The sequence below is a fragment of the Equus przewalskii genome, chromosome 30 (assembly GCF_037783145.1).
Source record: "Equus przewalskii isolate Varuska chromosome 30, EquPr2, whole genome shotgun sequence".
Classification (NCBI taxonomy): domain Eukaryota; kingdom Metazoa; phylum Chordata; class Mammalia; order Perissodactyla; family Equidae; genus Equus; species Equus przewalskii.
The window spans coordinates 21,494,674-21,507,535 of record NC_091860.1 but is presented as its reverse complement, the minus strand read 5'-3'; the positions used below and the strand labels follow the sequence as shown (position 1 = coordinate 21,507,535).

Genomic DNA, 12,862 nt, shown 5'->3' with positions numbered 1-12,862 from the left:
TTTTTAAATAAAGTATTAGAAATCAATTATCTCACTCCCTCATTTTCAGATGAAAGAACTGAAGGCTTTTCAAAAGGCTATACTTATTAAAAAGACTAACTTATTCTGACTCCTAATTCAATGTTTTCCAGTCTCACTTACTGACTCCTTATGATCAAAAGGTATGTCAACACTTCTGAAAAAGTAAATACAGATGAATTAACAAAGTAAGATTTTCTCTATTTTTAGTTCAATAATGTCTAAGATTTACTTACATAGTCAATCATCTTTAGCAAAAAATGGTGCTCACAACTCATTTATTAATGACAGCTGAAGCTGAGATTAACTGATAATTAAAGACATATGCATTAATAAAAACTCTTCAGATATGTCAAGATATAAAAAGTAAGCATTTCCAAGGCCTATCATTCACTACTCCCTACTGGAAAAACCCTCTACCCGCAAGTGGCCCTTGATAACTTCACCCAAACAGACATTATACTTTCTGTTCTCCATAATTTGTTCATTTTGTTTTACATAAACTTTATTCAGTCAATCATTCAACTAATTTTTAAGAAAATCTACTATATGCTAAACACTAAGTAGGCACTGAATCTATAAATAAGTAAATGTGCCTTCAAAGAAACTTATTTATTTTATTCTATGGACCACTCATCTCCAAGTATGGTGGGCAAGACTCTTAATCTACAGGGGTTTGGGAAAAAGAATATTGTAACTTCATTTATGATTTTGGGTTTTTTTAGGTAACAATGTTTCAGTTTTTTCCCCTAAGATTGGCACCTGAGCTAACAACTGTTGCCAATCTTTTATTTTTTCCTGCTTTTTCTCCCCAAATCCCCCCAGTACATAGCTGTATATTTTAGTTGTGGGTCCTTCTAGTTGTGGCATATGGGACACCATCTCAGCGTAGTCTAATAAGCAGTGCCATGTCTGCGCTCAGGATCCGAACCAGAGAAACCCTGGGCCGCCAAAGTGGAGCGTGTAATCTTAATCACTCGGCCACAGGGCTGGCCCCTATGATTTTGTTTTTTATCTCATACTTTTCAGTTTATTTTTCTATGTTATATAATGCACATAAAGTATGTTCTACAATTGCAAATGCATATAATTTATAAATAAATTACACTGGGATATGTGGTCATGTTATTTTACCAATAGAGAGGCTGGATCCAAAAAGCTAAAAGTTGGGGGCAGCCCAGTGGCATAGCAGTTAAGTTCATGCGCTCCACTTTGGCAGCCAGGGGTTCAGGGGTTCGGATCTCAGGCACAGGACCTACACACAGCTCAACAAGTCATGCTGTGGCGGCATCCCACAATAAAAAACAGAGGAAGATTGCCACAGATGTTAGCTCAACAACAATCTTCCTCAAGCAAAAAGAGGAAGACTGGCAACAGACGTTAGCTCAGGGCCAACCCTCCTCACCAAAAAAAAGCTATTCTCATAATTCAAGCTATGAAGAATGAAAGACAGTGTCACTGGTGATGAAGAGGAGATGCTAGATTTGAGGAGGTGTTTTTAGAAGACAGCATCAATAGAATTTGGTGAACACTGGCTCCTGAATGTCAGAGCGGCACAAGTAGAGGTATTTCTCTTAGTGATTAGATAAAATATACTGCAAATTTACAGGGAGAATACAGACGCTGACAGAAGGAAATGAAGGTTAAAGACATTTCAAGAAGAAAATCCTGAGTTTGTTTTATGGACATATTACCTAGAAGCACATGAGAACTTACTAAGCACCAGGGGAGAGGTTCTGGCAAGACATAGGTATTTGAAGTTGCTGGGAAATAGATGTTAACAGAACCCAAGGTAAAATGTGTTCTGTCAAAAAGGAGAGTGAAGGAAGAAAAGTCTGGGGAACACCAACATATAAACTCAGCTGGACAAAAGAGTGAAGGATATTGAGAACAGCAGTCATAAGTAAGAACCAGGAAAGAATGGTGGTAGACAAGGGATAATTATAATACTACTACTTTATATGCATTATCTCACTTAATCCATAAGAACAATCCTATTTAAAAAGATGCCAGTATTATCCCTATTTAATAGACAAGGAAACCAAGGTTTAGAGACTTAAGTAACTTGGCCAAAGCTACAACGCTCCTATATGGTGGAGCCAGAAGGACAGCTTCCTAAAAAGCAGGTGAGCCCAGCAGTGTAGAATCTGTAGGAATACCAACCAGCACGAAGCAATTAGGAGGACGATGGCGGTCTCTAAGATGGTGGAACGAACTGCAAATGTCAGAAGAAGAGACAAGGACACTCGAAAAAACCCGAACGAGATGGAAATGAAAGAGGATGAGGGGGTGCAGTTGAGGGAAGTTTTCTTGTTGCTATTATTTTATGTTCCTTTAAGGATGGGAGAGTGCTGACCATATGATAGCCTAATAAAAAGTCATTGGCAAAGTCTGCAGATTTAGGGGTGGGGAAGTATAGATCCCGGAAGAAGCAGAACGTGATCGATGATCTCAAGTGCCCTTTCTTCTCTGCCCTGAGAGCAGTGGTTCCCAAAGTATACTCTTAGAACTCTGATACTCTCCCAGTTGTAATGAAGCATTACATCAGTAACAAAAAATGCCAATTCTCTCAACTACCACCCCAATTTTCAAAGGTGGGAGGAGATGTATACATGAATAGAATTTTCTTAATTTTACATTTATCACCAAAAGCACTAATCATGCTTGGTCCGACAACTTGTGTTTTGTTTAATTTTGGATTTGGTTGAGGGGTGTATGCATATAACTCATAATGCAGTCATAGTGTCTGCTAGTGAAACAGTTTCTTGTTTGTAGGATGGGATTAAATACATCAACAAGAATATTATAACTTCTGATGCAATTGTCCCCAAACTAGCAGCATTTATCAAAGCGTGTCTTTGAGTGACTACATATTCAACTCCCTCCAGGAGGTTCACAATGCACATTATCCTATTAAGGCTTTGAGAATTCTTACCATAAAACACAAACAAAACCATTTAACTTTCTTGTTCTCAGTGTTTCCAAACTTCTTTAAACACAGAAACCTCCTCTTGCTTAACACTATCTATGAAAAGCCAAACAAACTTCAGCAAAAGCTGGTCCAGAAAAATCTTAATTACACATCTCACATTAACAAATTAACACGTACGGCAAGAAGCCTTCAGAGAGCATTCCACCCCTCCCTGAGGCTTTCTCCTTCCTCTGAACTCAGGCACTCACTCTCGAAAGATTCATCTGGCAGTTAATCCCACAATTCCTTATACTATCAAATACATTCAGGGTTTAAACTTTTATTTCACTCTTGCTTTCCTGAGTATTTATGCCTTATCTCCCCAATTATACTGTGAGATTCCTGACCTCAGGAATTATGCCTGTTCTCTGAGTGTTCAGCAATGCTACTGACTTGTGTATATCGGGTGCGCTAAAGTGTATAGTGAGCATAGCAAACACTTATTTGCATTCCAAGCCCCCTGCTATAAAGCTAAATTCTAATACACAATTTTTCATGCGCTAACATAAACACCTGAATTTCACATCTTTTCACAGTCTACCAATGTTCACTTTCAGTCACCTCTAAGGTATCATTTTACTCCTTTCAAGCCTATATTTGAAACTTTATCACCTCCATAAGATGACTGGGTAATGTGGGTCTGGGAGAGCCACTAACGGGCAGTCTGTTAAGACTCCCAGGAGCGGAAAGGTAGGGAAGCTGTCTGGTAACAGGTCCCTGGTACTTACCAGGGTACTCTTTAAAGAAGTCACCACTATCCAAGGTAAAGATTCTTAAGGCATGAGTCAACAAAATCATGGGCTACAACAGCACTCATTGAGATCAGAGCATTTGTGGAAACACGTGTGCCCTGAACATTTGGAGCCCCAAAAACAAAACGGGCATCCCACAGGCACTGTGCCTGACTCGTCAAGGCCAAGCCTATGTTTCTTGTGGGAACACCAATGAGGCCTGCTGGCTCTCCTGACCTTGGAGAATGGTTTTTCCTTTGAAAAGCAAAAGGGCAGTATCTACAAAGGGGAAACAAGGTAGCAGCAACAGCTCTCCTCCAAACTGGAGTATCACTTATCAATTTCAAGCTTTGTTGAGTAAATTTACATTTTAAAAACTGAGACGTCCATACATTCTGAACTGTTATACCACTATCAAATTTCAAAAATATGCTTACCAATAAAATAATCATACTCTTAAAGAATCCTCACTCAATTTATAAGTATATACATATTACAAAATAAATGCTTAAATACATACATGAAATCTGAAATCCCCCCTCAGCATGGAACAAAGATCCTCTGCTACATCAGACATGCAGGGATGCAATGTAGCAACCAATCTTGCATAAAATGGTAGCAAATCCAACCTGCAAAAGTTACATGTGATATGTGTAAAAGAAAAGACACACCAGAAAGAATTCATTTTAAAATTTAAACTTTCTCAGATATATTGACACATTAAATGATTACCAAAACTAATAACCATACAGACATGCCTATTTCTTGTCATCATAATGAAGTAGATGGAAACTCAATTTGCTTTGTGAAAGTTTACTAATAATCTGGTATTTTCCATTCAGCGCATTTATCGCACATCTGCAATTTCATTGAGTATGTAATTTTGATAAAAAATGAAATACAAAGCAAACACTAAGTTTTGGCTGGCTTAAATTTTTAATCACATAATTACTGAGTAAACCAACCTAACAAACAGTACAAAAAGGAGTCCTTTTAAACCATCTTCACTTATCCACGAATACGTTATTTGGAAACCTGGATGTCTACAGTAAAAGGGCAACCAATAACCAAAAGGAATCTAAGGAATCAAAATAATATCACAAAACCCACACACTAACTTCTGTATTTTACTCATTACAGAACCCAGATTCTCATGCAGTGCCCATTTACTCTTACTTTAGACAATAAATGGCAAATATGTTGTTACTCATGCTGCCGCCCCCCTTCCATTATCAAAGCACTTTCTCATCAAACTTGGACGCAGCTCCAGAATCTTCCTTTAACACAGCAGTCTAGGCCGCCACGACTATTCAGACTCAACCCACAAGCTAAAATTTATTTTCCATTCCTGCCACAGACATTATTTTATAAAAGTTGATCATCCAATGATTCAACACTCGGCAGACCAGACACTGAGATAAGCAGCAGTGAGGAACGCATAAAGCAGCTGCACTGACAGCAGCAAGTAATGGGAGCGGGCAGTGAAGAAGGAATCTAAAAACTATAACAATTCAACACAAGAGGTCAAAAACCATGACAGCCTGCAGCCATTTAAATCAGAAACAAATAATCTTACACGTCTTAATTATCCCTGAATATATCACTTTAGAATCACACATGAAAATGGGTTGATCATCAGAGAAAAGTCTGCATACCATGAAAGGCTTAGAATTAGATCTGGAAAACTCCTAGCATGGACAGATTAAGCCGTAGTCGGAAGAAGAACATAGAAAAGAAAGGAAGAATGAAGATAAATTTGAAAGGTGAGGCCAAGGGGAAGAAAGTGCTCAAATTCATGCCTAAGAGCCTCAAAAACTTTGTATTCCTCTTGGACTATTACAGTCTCTTTAAAAAATTATCATTTATTCAGCTCTTATGAATGTGCCAGGCCCTGTCCTAGGCATCTAACATCCATTATTTAACTTGTTGATCCTACTAACTCCCTATGAGGTGGATATTATAATCACCATTTCAGAAATAGGGCACAGATGTCGAGAGAAGTCCAGAATACGGTGGCTTTGTAGTAGTACCTCAAAAATAATTTTTCAACACATCATATCCTTTTTAATCCATCATGTAAAGATTTGAATGAAAACATTAGTGTTAAACTTTATTTTAAACATTAAGTTATTTTAAAAGTTTTATCAATTCAAGGTTAAGCTCCTGTCACAGAAAATGCACATACGTGGGTCACATTACTCCTTGATGATATTACAAAAATGAGGTATTCCTGTAAGATACTCTCATAAATACGTAATAATTTTCTTAATGTCTGCTAGTACCAAAAAAAAGCCTGGGGCAAAAGAACATTTAATTCTCTTGCATAATACATGGATACAAAATAATTTCAAATTTACTTTGTAATTTTCAATCTTTAGTTAGAATATTATATAATTTTTTTTTTTTTGGTGAGGAAGACTGGCCCTGAGCTAACATCCATTGCCTTTCCTCCTCTTTTTGCTTGAGGAAGATTGTTCCTGAGCTAACATCTGTGGCAATCTCCCTCTATTTTGTATGTGGGATGCTGCCACAGCATGACCTGATGAGTGGCACGTAGGTCTATGCCCAGGATCTGAACCTGCGAACCCCAGACCACCACAGAGAAGTGCATGAACTTAACCACCATACCACCTAAAATATTATATTTTAATATATTTATATTTTAGTTAGAATATTAGGTTTCTCATACCCACTTGAGCAACAAATACTTTTTTCTTTTTCAGTTCATAAGCAACTGCCAAATACAAACATAGAACATTAAACCTATGCCCAGTTTCCATCACTCCCAAGTGCCACAAGCACAGGTCAGAAACGTTGAGAGACAAGAGTTGAGGTCATGGGATAACAAAGAGCACTGCGCCAGGAGTTAGGAGGCTCAGGTTCTAATTCTCTCAAACAGTACTTCTGTGACCTCATAAACTGATCTCACCTCATCTCCTACTATTCTCTCCTGCTCACTGCTCCAGCCTCAGGGCCCTTCTCTAATCCTCAAAACGGCAAGCAAGCTCTCACCTCAGAGCCTCCATCCGCACCGACTGTTCTCCTTAGCCGGAATATGCTTTCCCCCAAATATTCCACAGCTTACTTTCTCTCCAAGGGCAAGTCTTAGTTCCAAAGACAACCCTGCACCTTAGTTCCAATGACAACCCCTCTCTGAGACCCATTCTGAATACTCCACGGAGACTGCAAATCTACCCCACTCCACCACTTCCAACCCCCTTACCCTGCACTATGTTTTAACACAGAATTTATCCCTTCTAACATACATAATTTACTTGCTTGTTGTTATCGTTATCTTGTTTGTCACCCTTCCCCACTAGAACGTAAGCTCCATGGGAAACAGTTTACCAGCACTCACAATAGTGCTTAGAACATGGTAGGTGCTCAATAGGTATTTGATAGATAAATATCTTAAGTATATTGTTAGCTTTAATCTAAAATATTCTTCACCAAACTAAGGATCATCCTATTTTTATAATATTAAATTTGACAAGTTTATGCAATTAATGGAATAATCATATGGTTTGTTATCTTCCCTAATAATACATATATTAATAGTTTTCCTATTGAAAGTAATCTTTTCATTCCTAAGATCAATCCTCTTTGATCATGCTAAATTTTTATTTTTAATATACTATTAAATATAATTTGTTAGTGTTTTACTTAGAATTCTTATATCAACATTCAAAAGTGAGACTGGTCAATACTTTTAACTTCCTTGCTCTTTTTTTGTTACCTTTTGCCTATTTCTTCATACTGTGAAATGGTAAGTTTTCTTTTCTATGTTCTGGAAAAAACAATATAGCAGAGAAACTACTTGTTCCATAAAAGACTTTCTGAAAGAACTCAATAAAGCTATCTAAATAATAAAGTCTTAGTTTATTTAAAATGAAATTGAGAACTTTTTACATTTTCTCCCATGATCACTGGTCTATTTTATTTTTGTCTTGAATCAATTTTGGAAATGTATATTTCTTCCAAAAAATTATGTTTCACTGAGATTTCCAAGTGGTTTTTAAATAGTTCTAGCATATCACCTGGCTCATTTCTTAATCTTTTTAATGCTGTTTATCTTTATATTTTCTAAATACTTCTCTATTTGGATTTTTTTTTAAAGAACCAGCTCTTGAGTTAAATTTTAATCTTGGTTGTCTATTTCAGTGTATTTTTAAATAAAATTTGAGATTATTATATATTTCCTTCTTCTTCTTTTCCTGGGCAAGTCACTTATTTTTGCTTCCTTTTTTTCCTTCTTCCAATTAGCCCAATCTACTTGAAAGCTTTTTCCCAGCCCCTAAAGAAAGGTAGATATTGCTGTCCATTTTAAAGTAAAGCAGTCTATGCTATCCACTCAGCCTCACATCAGTGAGCTGGTAACAACACAGGTATGTGCTGTCAGCTTCAACAGGGATTTAAAAGATAGTTTTAAGGCTTCTCTAGAAGATTTTAACTCTTTCAAGCCTTTCCATGTAGTTAGCAATCCCAGCTTTTGTTTCTTTTGGAGTTGGCCACATGGAAGTACAGTTAAATACTCCATTTTCTCAGGATCTTCCGCCCCAATAAACTCACCAAATCCTTCTCAAACTAACAAGTTCCTAAAATTCCTCTTTTTCCATTAAACCTTTTACAATTAAACAGACAGTTGATACTAAATGCCATCCTGCCCTATTTAAATATTCAAGTTGTGACTTCATTCATTACTTCACAAAATAAAATCCCTATGTTGTAAATAATGTAATAAATTATAAATTTTTTCAATATTAGCCCTGCTTAAGTGTGCTTTTCTATCTTCCTATGGACGCAAGCCCGAAAGGGAATGGAGCGCTAAGTGCTACACTGAGCACATTAAAGTTATTAAAACGCAAAATAAAATATTTTAATCAACATCAAGCGCAAATGTGTCATAATTTCAGCTAGATATATATTTTCTTTGACTTTTCTGAAAGTCAACTAGAAAATAAACTTAGATCCTTCCTTTGAAAATTGAATTTTATAATCTTCTAAGAGAGTGATGATTTTACCATTTAAAAAGAATGTTTTTTTCTTAAACAATAATAAAACCTTGCTTGTACTTTCAAGGTCTCTTGAATCACACATGGAAGTATCCTACTATCAGTTAATGATCTTCAAGTTAGTAAACATCCAGTCACCAACTACAAGTACTAACAAGAAAGAAACACAAATACTTTTGTTACTGAGGGAGAAAAAGGAATTCCTAAAAGCTTTTATCTTGTAATCAATCAGCTTTCTAAAAAAACAGTCCACTTTTTTTCCTTTAAAATCTAAAGAATTTAACTGTTGAAAGCTATGTTCTCTGTGTTCAAAAGTGCCTAAGAAAAAACGAGAAAGAACACTGTTACTGTTCTGTTAGAGGATACAAAAGATTTTCTTCATAGGAAACACAGAAGCAGATGATGATTCAAAAAAGATGAAATATAATAAACAAAAGACTGGAGTCATTTACTCTGAAATCGGCAGCCAAGTGCTGTGGTGACTTTTCTCAATGTTGACATTCTCAATGCAACAGTGCCATCAAGCGGTGTAACATACTAACAGATTTCAAAAAACTCATTTTTTCATAGTTCCAAATTTAGCAAGAGGGAGGAGAAGGTCCAATTAGAAAGTCTCTCACAAAAACTCCAGTAAACTCTCCTAAAAGATGAATCAGGAGAAGCTGTCAAGAATCAAGTAAAGCATGTCACCTCTGAAGAGTAATCTGTTTATACTAATTTAAAGAGATTCTGAACACTCATCTGCTAAAACCTGACTAAATTCATATGGCTTCAAAGTCACTAAAACCAATACTAGGTTTGTCTATATTTAAAACAAGGAACTAAGAGATTCTTAGGTACTTTCCCTGATTCTAACCAACTTTACACTGAAATGTTTGCTTAGGTGAGGGCACCTTTTTTTTTTTTTAAGATTTTTAAATTTTTCCTTCATCTCTCCAAAGACCCTCAGTACATAGTTGTATATTTTAGTTGTGCGTCCTTCTAGTTGTGGCATGTGGGATGCCACCTCAGCATGGCTTGATGAGTGGTGCCATCTCTATCCCCAGGATCTGAACCAGAGAAACTCCGGGCCGCTGAGGCAGAGTGCGCCCACAAACTTAACCACTTGGCCACGGGGCCGGCCCCTGAGGGCCCCTTCTGAGGTGCTAGAAGTGTTCTGTATCTTGATCTAGGTGGTGGATGCATACCTATACTTAAGACATAAACACTTTACATGAAATTTCAATTATACATGTGTGTGTACAGTTATATTACAAATTAACTATAAAATAATATGTAAATATCTAAGGAAATTCCAGTAGATTTCATATCTGGGGAATCCTTCAAATTAACAGACTGAGAGACATAATGCCAGCCTTTCGAGATTTTTTAACCACTATTTATGTAATGAAGGAGGAACACAACTGAAAGTTAAAACACTGCTTCATATTAGACCATGAAGAACTGTTATTGATAGGTTACAATCTTGTGAAATTTCAATTGTACATTAATGTTTGTCAGTCATGTTGTAGGTGCACCACTTCACCCTTTGTGCCCACCCCCCACCCCACCTTTCCCCTGGTATCCACTAAACTGTTCTTGGTCCATAGTTTTAAATTCCTCAGACCATGAAGAACTGTAAAGATGAACTAAATCAAACTTGAAAACTTTTGTGCTGCAAATGACACAATAAAGTGAAAAGACAATTCACAGAATAGGACAAAATATTTGCAAATTATATCTGATAAGGGACGTGTACAAAGAATATATTAAAAACTCACATCTCAATAATAAAAACACAACACAATTCAAAAGGGGGCAAAAGATCTAAAGAGACATTTGTCCAAAGAAGACACATAAATGGCCAATAAATACATGAAAAGATGCTCAAAATCATTAGCCATTAGGAAAATGCAAATCAAAACCACAATGAGATACCACATTACACCCACCAGGATAAGCGAAAAGGGACAATAACAAGGGCTGGCAAAGATATGAATAAATTGGAACCCATACACTGACTACTGTTAGGAATGTAAAATTGTGCAGTCACTGTGAAAAACAGTTTGGCAGTTACTAAAAATGTTAAACGTAGAGTTACCATATGACACAGCAATTCCACTCCTAGGTATATACCCAAGAAAACTGAAAACATATATCCATACAAAAACTTGTACACAAATAGTCAAAGCAGTATTATTCATAACAGCTAAAAAGTGGGAACATCCCAAATGTCCATCAACTGATAAATGGGAAAACAAAATGTGGTAATCCATACAATGGAATATTATTCAGCCTTAAAAAGGAAGGAAATTCTAACTCATGCTACGACACCGATGAATCTTGAAAACATTATACTAAGCCAAAGAAGCCAGGCACAGAAGGCTACATATGGTAAGACTTCATTTATATGAAATCTCCAGAAGAGGCAAATCCACGGAGACTGAGAGCAGACTAGTGGTGTCTTAGGGCAGAGAGGAGGGTAGGCAGAGAAGGAATGGGACTGACTGCTAATGGATGTGAGGTTTCTTTTAGGAGCACAAAAATGTTTTAAAATTTTATTGTAGTGATGGTTGCATATATTTAGAACACTGAATTACATACTTCAAATGGGTGAATTGTATGGCATGTGAATTAAATCTCAATAAAGCTGTTTTTTAAAAAAGAAAAAAAACTGTAAAGAACCTTAAGAGTTATCTAGTTTAGTGTTTCCTAAACCAAACAGTACAGACTAGTGGAAGACAGTTAAATTCTCTCTAAATTTCCTTTGGGTCCTCAGAGTCGTAGGCACTGAAATAACTATTAAATAATTCATTCCGCTTTTGTTAGCAAATTTTTTGGTCAGCTCTGGCTGGAGGGGCTTGGATGGATAAAGGAGGGAATCTTGGCCATAAAAAAAGAATAAAGGCACTGGATAGGATTCAAATCCTTCAGGGAGGGTGGGGGAGACAAAATGCCACACAGAGGGAGGCTTACCTTACTAACGGAGTCCCACAGAGTCTAAGTGAGCATGGGGGGACAGAAGTTCGGTGCGAGCAGAAGCTACGAGAAGCCGCTCAGTATTTCCACGCCCCTCTCCTCCAAAGTGTCCCAGCTTGCCTCTAAGACCAGCGGGCTCAAAGAGTAACTTGCTACCCCTAATATTGCCTAACTGGTCCCCCAGGAGAATACTCTGGCCTGCTCACTCTAGACCCAACCCTCTTTGTTTCCTTCTTACTTCTCCCCTTGAAGGCTATCAGTCATCTCTTTTATTCAAAGAATGGAGAAAAGCTTAAGGGTAGATGGGGTTCGGGAGAAAGGGAATGAGAAATACAATGAGAGGAGACTTACTGGCACCTGACCACTATCTTTCTATTCCAGTCTCCTGAGGACCAAACCATAATGCTCAGGGACAAGCCAAATCTTGCAGGTAGGGTAGAAAGATGCCTGAGGGTTGACAACAAAAGATCTTCAAAATTAAAGGCTTTTCTGTTCAATAAAAATATACAGCCATCCAGGAAACACCAATTTAGTCCAATACCCTCACTAATAGTCCATTTACAAACAGGGGCCTTGGCTTTCCAAGTCACTCAGTAAGGAACATCAAAAAGACTGAGAAAGTTTCATCAAAACACTGAAATCTTTAGAAAAGACTAGAGTGTACTATACACACTAGAGAGTATACAAATTAGACATCTGCTCTTATACAAATTAGAGATTTTTCTATAATCCAGGTGATTTGAAATGTATAATATAGAAATGCCAGCAAAGAGTAACCACCAATGCTACTTATAAATCCCATCCTTAAATAGACCATCCCCTACCAGCCAAATCATAATCAACATTTCTTTTATTGTTCTCAGTAAGGTAACTTACTAGAGAAATAAAAATTTAATGACCAAAAACAAATCCCTGGGTGTATTTCTGAAGCAAAGGCAATGTGCTAACCCAATTCTCCACATGCCTCTCTACATTTTGCAAATGTTCTTGATGTCCTGGCCAGTGGGCTAAGAGTGAAAATGATGCACCACTTCTTGTCCAGGGTACCTAGGAATGAGCTGGGTTCACATTGTCCTCCCATGCCCTGCAACCCTGGAAGCTATGGCAGCAACAGAAGATGAAGTCTGTACACGTCACTTTCAGAGGAATTAAGAGATACATAGTCTGTAAAC

General features: G+C 37.1%; 1 protein-coding gene across 3 annotated transcripts in view; it reads right to left on the bottom strand.

Moving 5' to 3' along the window:
• UPF2 (UPF2 regulator of nonsense mediated mRNA decay) overlaps window positions 1-12,862 on the bottom strand; it is a 112,531-nt gene that overhangs the window by 48,728 nt on the left and 50,941 nt on the right. For all 3 annotated transcript variants that reach the window (XM_070601553.1, XM_070601551.1, XM_070601554.1), the window contains exon 9: window positions 4,241-4,349. In XM_070601553.1, coding sequence (XP_070457654.1) covers window positions 4,241-4,349 — 109 coding nt within the window. The remainder of the gene's footprint in view (window positions 1-4,240; window positions 4,350-12,862) is intronic.